The following is an 8,630-nucleotide window of genomic DNA, read 5'->3' as shown; positions in this document are numbered from 1 at the left end:
GGTTTATATTATGTTTTGATATCATAACTGATATTTAAACTCACAGATGTGGTTGGGAAAATCCGTTTGGTCCAGGGCTCTGGCCTCACCAAAGAAAAAACTCGAGTCGTTATCTGTCTCCTCATTGATCCGTAAGAAACAATCAACACATAATTCCCTTTATATTACTGTCTATATTGTGCTAACATCAATAATCAAAAATATTTCATACCCAAGATTTGTGGTCGTCTATTTATCTCCCTTACTTATCAATCTAATTTTACACAAATCTTTATTTTACTGTTTAAAAGAAACCACAATAACACAAACAATCAAACACCAAAAACTAAAATCCCAAAAAAGATGAATCATTAATGATCACCTCTCTTTTTGTCTAATCTTACAAATAAACTTCAAAACAAATATACCAAAACAATCAACTCAACTAAAACTCAACGACATATACATTGAGTCAGCTAAACAAATATAAACTACACTACCAAATATTTAACAATTTACAAACTTACTTTCACAGATGCTTACGAAAAAGACGAAGACGACAACCAAAACAAAAAAGCAGAGTAAGTTACAAACTCTTATAAATACAACTAACAATGATTTTTGTTTACATATTACCCATAAAATAAAAGAGAAACAAACACAGCCACACCTGGAGACACAAGAGACAATCCCAACAGACACAAATGCGGCAACAACATCTCCACCTGCTCACTCTTCTTGTCTTATAAAAATAGCTTACATGCTCAATGTCAACATGCCAACGCTATTGTCTTCTTATGAAAAATACATATATTTGCTTAAAACTCATTAAAATCCAAATACTAATTGTCACTCATTTTATAGTTATTTCTACAAGTCTTCATATATTTGTTTTAAATGTCCGGTAAAACCAGAAAGTTTAAAACTAAAAAAAACATATAACCAACATAATAAGAATTAAAAAAATTATTACTTAATACACACAACTTACACAACCAAACTTGAGAAAAAATATCCAGAAACAAAAGGTACTCTCAACAACCTTAATATAATTTATGTAATCTCAACAGTGCAAGTAACAAATTAAAAAGACAAACAAACAATAATTCTCAGTGACACAGCAAACAACACCACGAACTATATCAATCACATTACTAACACAGTTTAGTCCTTCATGAGTGGAGAACAGTGCATATACAGTACATCATCACAATTCTAACCCTATAACAATAAAAAATTTAAAAAATAATGATCAACCCAAAACGCAAAATTCACAGCTACAATAACCCTAACAAATATTGCGATGAAACAAGAAATATGTCTACAACTCCGCGCTTGCGCGGAGCACAATGCCCCTAGTTGATTTTAAAACAAGGGTTTTTAGAACCTCTTTTCACTCTCTCATTTAATTTTTTTTTATTTCTTTAATTTTAATAGGGGAGTTCTAATAGAAGAACTTCTACCAGAGGTGGTCTAAGACGAAGTGATTATGCAGCTAGGTCACTATGGGACGAAAGTAGATTAGCCTGAGCCATGTGTCCCACGTATACCTCGACTTCCCGGACTTTTGTTCCCACGTCTTTCCTTCTTAATTGGCACTAAATCTATTACATTTCTTGACTTTTTTTCGTTCTTTTATTGCTTTTTTTCTGTGCCACCAAAGTATTTTCCCTGCATCACATATTTCTAATAGTTCTAGTTATGGTTAGACCTGGGACGGATCGGGTATCCGGGTAATTTTAAGATATCTGGATCCAGATCCTTATCCGACGGATCCATAATTTTATTATCCTTATCCGGATTCGGGGTTCGCAGATATCCGAATGTCGGATATCCTTCTAAAAATTATAATATCCGGCGGATATCCGGATCCGGATTTGGATCCTTAAAATAAAGAAAAAATAATATTAATATATATAAAATATTAACAATAATTTAAAAATAAAAAATATATAATGTTTTTAATTATTTCTATGTATAATATTACAAAATTTACATAGAATTTATATATACTATTATAAAAATGAAAATATATTAAATAAAATTAGTTTTTATATATAGATATTACTATTTTTGAAATAGTTATTAATAAAATTTACGGATCCGGATATCCAGACTAAAAAATCAAAATATCCGGATCCGGATTCGGCTTTGACGGATCCAACATTTTACTATCCGGATCCGGATTCGGCCTCTCCGGATATCCGGATTTTCGGATCGGATATCCGGATTTTCGGATCGGATCCGAATCGGATCACGGATCGAATCCGGATCTCGGATAAAAGTTTTAGGCCTAGTTATGGTTAGCTTTGTGGTGTGGTAAAGTATGTTTTTGTAATTAAAGACACATCTGATTTAATTTTTTTCAGTAAAAATGCTTTTGAAAAGGAGACTCTTATTCCTTTAAGTTGAGAATTTACCGATTCAAATTAGGTTTGATCAATGAGTATACGCGCATGTTACTGTACACTCAACGTGAACCTCGTGTTATCAATATTCTGCTGCATAATATTCAGCCTATAAGCTACTAAGTTAATCTATCTATATATATTATATTGTTAGTAACTATTTGTTTGAGCTGAAAATGATCCGCAGTAAAAGGAGGGAAAATACTGCTACATTACACTGACAGAAAATTGCAACTGGAAGAGAAAAAAACTCGTTTGTGACGAAATTACAAATCACAAGATAAAAGATTCAGATCCATTGGAGATTTGAGAGCCTATCTTTAGTCGATCCGATCCCTTCACTTGTGGGTTTCTTTTATAGCACTTCTTTCGTAAGGAATATAAGATTCACTTTAATCATTACTTGAATCCATAAAAGCTGCACAAGAGTAAAGAGTAAACAAGGATAACGTTTTAGTCAGATTGGAGTATATACACTTCATAAGAGTAAAGAGTAAACAAGTATATATTACCTAACTGGTTGTTTAGAATTTCCGTATGCAAATAACCATACTGATCTTGGAATGCCGTTTTGTCCTACTTGTTTAAAAAACAAACACATGTAGTGAGTCTCTTGAGACAAGTCACGTGTGCTTAAACAGAATCTCACTGAGTGAAGAGAGAGAGAGAGAGAGAGAGAGAGAGAGAAACCTGAAAGTGAGTTGCTGAGAAGCCTTGTGAATAATCCAATGTACTTTCTGGAAAGGTTTGCTCTATCTTATTACCACCCACACTACTTTTCTGCAACATCTACAAGACATACAAAATAGAAGGTATCAAGATCATACATATAAATATTTGTTTATATCATTGCTAAGGCCAAACTAATCCTGGAATTCTATGTGATGTAATGTGGCTACGGATTTAATATATACATATTACAAAAAAAAAAATGTAGATTGAACTTTGTCCTTGGCGGAAAGAGTGATAAATAATGGACTATTATATCACATGGGATTACAGATTTTTCTTTGAAAAAAAGACTTACATGAGAACTAGCAGTGTCATCAAGCAGAGAGTTCATTTTCTCATAATCTATTCTTTTGTTTTCTCTCTTGCTCTGTATCTTAGGACCAACATTGTTTAAGATTTTGACAGAACCTTCCTCACAAATATTCCTTGGACCAGAAGATGCATCTGAAATCATTGACAAATCTTCCTCCTCTTCTTGATGCACATAATTTTGGCTCCATGAGTCTTTGCTTCTTCTTCTGTTATCAAACCCATTGGAGTCTCGTAAACAAGAAGGGCTTGGAGAAGAAGAAACAGAATGGTCTAAGTACAGAGTCCATCCTGACTCGCTTCCACTACTCCATTCCGACGAACCCGACATTTTCTTCTTCTTTTCGTTCTTGAGATTGAACTGCTGTGACAAGAAAGAGATAGTGTTGGTGAGAAAGGTTTAGAGAGAAAAACAATGCGTGAAGAATCTACTCAATTTATACACATGCATGTACATTATATGTATTTATCTTTCTATCTCTACTTAATTTTATTCAGTTTATTGGTCTTATACGAAGTTATATCTTATTTTAACTTATTATCAGCCTCTCCTACTTCTTCCGCCTATTAATTTTCAAACCTTAGGTTGGTCTAATAATTTTTGGTTCTTGTTTTGTCGTTATTACAGCAACATACGTGAACGAAATAACATTAATAAAATCTAATGGATAAGTCGGCGATATTTAGGCAGGCACACTCAACCTTTGCAAATTCGCATCATGTGAACTCGATTCAAATTTGTATAAATAAATTCTGTCATACTTAATTTGTTACTCTTTTCTTACATTGCCAGTATGTAACATGGGAATGACATGCAACGTTCGTGGCCATACATTTTTCATTTGATCAAAACCCAACCTGCTAATTTATAAATTTCAGAGACATCAAAAAATAAACGACCGACGTATATCTGACTAGCTAGAGTGAAAATTCAATACTTGATTTATTAAAAATATCATGCTAATAGAAAGTTTGCACGTGACATATTCTCCCAAAGCTAGGCTAGCAGAGATAAATGCCCATTAATCATACATTGTATGTTTATAATTGGTATTTATTTATGTTAATTTGTAGTATTAATTAGTGGGAGTAATTAGATGGTGCATGGGTCAAAGCGACTTCGACAGACAAGTGGTGACAAAGAAGATCCGAGCGGTCTATTGACTACGCTTTTATGATATCACATGCCCTCACATTTTGTCTTTTTTTCATTTTCTATTCCTTTTCGTACTAGCTAATTTAATTCTTCCCTAAACCTCCTAATTATGGCACTTTTCTGAGAGTTTAATCTTATAATAAGGGGGTCCTGGTGTCATTATACTATGATTAAGCTTTGAGTAGATTTGAATATAAAATCTTATTATAAAGATTAAATTCTCAGATATTTTTCTTGTAAGTGTATGGAAGTGATATCCGTGCTTTGCACACATGCCATGTAAGTTCAAATACTCTTAAGAAAATAAGAACAAAAAAATAGATTTGATTGATATAGCTTAAGGAAACTCTATAATAGCTAGCAAAATCAGGCATGCATGTGGGCACGTGTGCACGAAAAAAAGAAATACGCAAGGTTCAACAAATTCACACATGTGCGCACGTGCAAGAACACGCACTTCGACCAACTACACACTTCTGCAAAGTTAGGCTCTTAAATGTGTCACCTTCTGATCCTTTTGCTGATAATTCCTATGCTCCCGACTTCGATGTTCCCGTCCTTCCATGTGTTCTCTTTGCTTTTTTTCACTTCCTTTCACATTTGTGTGTTTTGTGCGTGTTTCCAAGAGTTATAGAGTTTAAACTCTTTTGTGTGTGTGTGTGTGTAGTTTTAGCTTGATAACAAGAAATTTAAGTTGTATAGGAATCAAAAATGTTAAAGTTCAGGTGTGGACTATTTTTTTTTGCTCATTGGTTGGATCGATAAGATCCGATCATAATCAATCTTATGACTTGGAGAGACACGATTTAGTGAAATCAAACTCCGATGTAGAAAACAGTTAATTAGATATTTCATTGACTAAAGGCATTTTTCATGGGTAGGTGTTAAAAAGAAGATAATTCTGCGTTGTCTATAGAAATGTTCCTTTATAATGTATTTTTTAGAATACAATACAATCCAATATTCTATAAGTTTTAGGCATTAAAGTACTATTTTCACAAACTCCATAAGAAGAACTACATTACGATTTCTGGTAAATTAGATGTCTTTCCAAATTTTAATTTCATCATGGTGTTTTATTTCATCATGATAATCTTATAGATCAGGTCACTTTTAATGGTTAAGCATTAAATACACAAACTCTAACCACCCGACGCTGACCCATTAGTTACCTCCAAGCACAAACTGGTGGACAAGTTCTTTACCAGTGGATGACTTACATTAAAGTTGCAATGGTCCATGCAAGAATGAGACATCTTCTTCATCCTGGGAGTCCACCATGAGGTCCATGACATTGTCCGCGAATGTCAGCTTATCAAAACCAGAGAAAGGCTTTCTTGTTAGACAAGGAAGTTGACGACAGACCTGATTAGGGCATTTAAGCATAGCTCTGTGAGCCAATTTAGGCAAAGCAAACCTAGTGAGCCTAGAAATTGGTGGGCTTAATATATATGGGCCAAACTAAAAGGCTTATTTACTTGGTGACCAATGAGTTTAGCTGCGTTATACAAGTTTCCTATTGAACAACAACACACAATCATATTGTAGTATCAAATCATTGTACAATAGTGCTGTTGGATATAAACAATGAATGTCACAAACTCATAGTTGAATCCAGAAGATATAAAACTGTAAAAGATGGAAATAAAGTGAGAGAGAGGGAATCAAGCGTTCAGATCTTTGGCAAGACCTTGGAGCAGGTTGTTCTGACTTGACCTAGAGGACCAGTCAAGACATGATAATTCGATAGCTTCATCATGGACATGGCAAAGTCACGTCGGAACAGCTGAGTATCAGAAGCGTATGCTCTCACCCACATCTCAGTCTCTTCTCTTCCCGTTAGTTGCTGATCAGCGTACATCAACCCTTTCTTCTGCATCAGTCTCCTGTAGTAGCGTGTTCCGAAATTCTCCTCGCCTCCTTCGTTGTTGTAGCTCAAGTCTACCACTCCATCGTTCCCTCCTGCTGAGCTCACGCCACCGTAATCTGATGCAGGCATGGACGGTCCAACGCCAGTGCCAGGGGATGGCGCCGAGGCAGAGTAGGGACACTTGGTTTTCAGTTCTTGCTGGAACCCTGTATCGAGCTCAGGGTCAGGCTTCCCGGTTCCTGAGAAGTTGTATAGCCTGTCCTCAAAGAATGTGCAGTGCGTAATGCCTATGCTATGTGCTCCTGCATCAGAAACGATCATGTCACAAAGAGGACTACACAATATAATACTACCAGATATAGCAAACGCAGAGAGAGAGAGAGATACCAAATAAGCTGACGGTTTCTCTCTCGTTGAATCCTCTAGTACCAAACCTTGCAAGAATCACCGAGATACTAGCTTGTGGCGAAGGAAGCTCACGTTCTGCGATCTCCTTAAAGGCAACCACGCTATCTCTCCTTCCAGTCTCCAGCGGATAAAACGGACCACCAGCCTTAAAAGAGTTTTCCAAAGACACGATTCAAGATTTACAGAGATATGAACACATGTATCAAATCAAGAAGAGAGTTTACCATAAGGACGGCTTCTCTAGCAGCTAAAACAAGTACGTCTGCGCAGGAAACAACACCAGGGCAGACCTTCTCCAGCTCAGACTTGATTGATTCAATCACATCGAAGCCTTTCAGAGACTGATTCGGAGACGCTTCTTTCTCGGAAGTAAGAGATTCATCTGCGTCTAGTAGCACCGAAGCATCACATCCCTAATATAACGAATACGATTCCCTTAGTTCCAACTTCAAAAAAACGCCAAATCGATTCGCTAACAATCTTCAATAGATCTAAGAGCAATAACGGCGAGAAATCAAAAGATTATAATCAATCGATCCGACCTCGATGAAGCAATCGTGGAAGAGGAGGCGGATTAGCGACGGAGCTACGCTGGGTTTAGCGGCGTATAGCTCTCTGATGCCTTTGGTGATGATTCGCTCGGCGGTGGGGCAAGAGTCTTGGTAGAAGTCGTAGTGGAGCGAGTAGGACGATTGATCGGAATCTTCCATGTACAAGGAGATGAGATTGTCGTTATCGTCGAAGGGAGATTTCTCGGGAGCCTTGACGCCGGTGCGGTTTCCCGGAGAGCGTTTCGTTAGACGGATGAAGCCGTGGTCGTATTCGAGGCCGTGGTACGCGACGTAGACGCTGAGAGCGATGACTAAGCAAGTGACGATAAACCTCATCATCTTCTCTCTCTCTCTCTCTCTCTCTGTATCTTCGTGTCTCGGGAAGTGAGTGTGGAGATGGTGAAGAATAAGAAGAAGAAGCGGGAAGTTGATACGATATGACGGATATGCCCTTGCTCGTGAAGTAGTTTGTTACTGATGATTTCAGTTAAGCTTCCGGGAGAGGCTTTGTTAGCGATCGCGAGGCGGTTACGATCCCGTGTTTTGGGTGTACGGTACACTAAATGTTAATGACAAGTTGCAACAGGAAATAAATAATATTTGGGCCCAGGAATGAGATGTGGGCTTTATAAGACAGTAAGATCCACTAGGAGTGTAGGATGCACGCAAGAGTCCATGAATCGAATTGGTACGCCGTGGACTCTATATTTGATTGAATGATTTTTTTTTTTTTTTTTGGTATCCTACATTCATTCATATCATGCAACACATCGATATATCCCCTATATATTAACTGAGAAGCATTTAAAAAATTAGAACCTTAATTTTGTATTAATTAAAAAAAATCTCAAATCCTAGGTGGCACTCTAAATGCTTTCTAAATTTCATTTCAAAGAATTCTAGAGCATCTAATATAAAGTATAGTTTAATCTAATGGTGTCACATTATTCCATAATTATATAACACTAAAGAACATTATATTAACCTAAAATATATGAAGTGTGTATTCTTTCCTTAAATAAAAGCTACGGAATTACCTAATATGATTTACATATATACGGGAATTAATGATTATGAATAATAAAGATTTGATAACAATTTTTGCATCCTTCTTCATTTTTGTTTAAATTTATATTATTAAAAAAACTTAAACAATCACATTAACCATATAATAAAAAAATTAGATTTTTTCTTATATGTTATATTTTGAATTTTTT

General features: G+C 35.9%; 2 protein-coding genes across 2 annotated transcripts; both read right to left on the bottom strand.

Annotated features, from left to right (window-relative positions):
• Positions 1-2,521: 2,521 nt before the first annotated feature.
• Positions 2,522-3,897, bottom strand: LOC106299121. The gene is made up of 4 exons (XM_013735262.1): positions 3,415-3,897; positions 3,078-3,176; positions 2,900-2,963; positions 2,522-2,805 (listed from the first exon to the last, which is right to left on the bottom strand). Exons 1-4 carry the CDS (start codon positions 3,757-3,759, stop codon positions 2,780-2,782), a joined length of 534 nt encoding a protein of 177 aa, XP_013590716.1. The 5' UTR covers positions 3,760-3,897; the 3' UTR covers positions 2,522-2,779.
• A 2,227-nt stretch (positions 3,898-6,124) lies between these two features.
• On the bottom strand, positions 6,125-7,859 carry LOC106297958 (putative Peroxidase 48). Its single transcript, XM_013734081.1, has 4 exons — positions 7,405-7,859; positions 7,087-7,275; positions 6,842-7,007; positions 6,125-6,756 (listed from the first exon to the last, which is right to left on the bottom strand). Exons 1-4 carry the CDS (start codon positions 7,750-7,752, stop codon positions 6,257-6,259), a joined length of 1,203 nt encoding a protein of 400 aa, XP_013589535.1. The 5' UTR covers positions 7,753-7,859; the 3' UTR covers positions 6,125-6,256.
• Between the last annotated feature and the right edge of the window lie 771 nt (positions 7,860-8,630).

Source organism: Brassica oleracea, chromosome C1 (assembly GCF_000695525.1).
Source record: "Brassica oleracea var. oleracea cultivar TO1000 chromosome C1, BOL, whole genome shotgun sequence".
Lineage (NCBI taxonomy): Eukaryota > Viridiplantae > Streptophyta > Magnoliopsida > Brassicales > Brassicaceae > Brassica > Brassica oleracea.
Note: the sequence above shows the minus strand (reverse complement) of the source record. Positions and strands in the feature narration are given on the sequence as shown.

Coding starts and splice junctions, on each gene's coding strand:
- LOC106299121 (XM_013735262.1), bottom strand. CDS start 3,759: ATGTCGGGTTCGTCGGAATGGAGTAGTGGAAGCGAGTCAGGATGGACT. Junction 3,177..3,414: donor ATGACACTGCTAGTTCTCAT/GTAAGTCTTTTT, acceptor TATGTCTTGTAG/ATGTTGCAGAAAAGTAGTGT. Junction 2,964..3,077: donor TCTCAGCAACTCACTTTCAG/GTTTCTCTCTCT, acceptor TTAAACAAGTAG/GACAAAACGGCATTCCAAGA.
- LOC106297958 (XM_013734081.1), bottom strand. CDS start 7,752: ATGATGAGGTTTATCGTCACTTGCTTAGTCATCGCTCTCAGCGTCTAC. Junction 7,276..7,404: donor TCCACGATTGCTTCATCGAG/GTCGGATCGATT, acceptor TCGTTATATTAG/GGATGTGATGCTTCGGTGCT. Junction 6,757..6,841: donor AGAAACCGTCAGCTTATTTG/GTATCTCTCTCT, acceptor TTTCTGATGCAG/GAGCACATAGCATAGGCATT.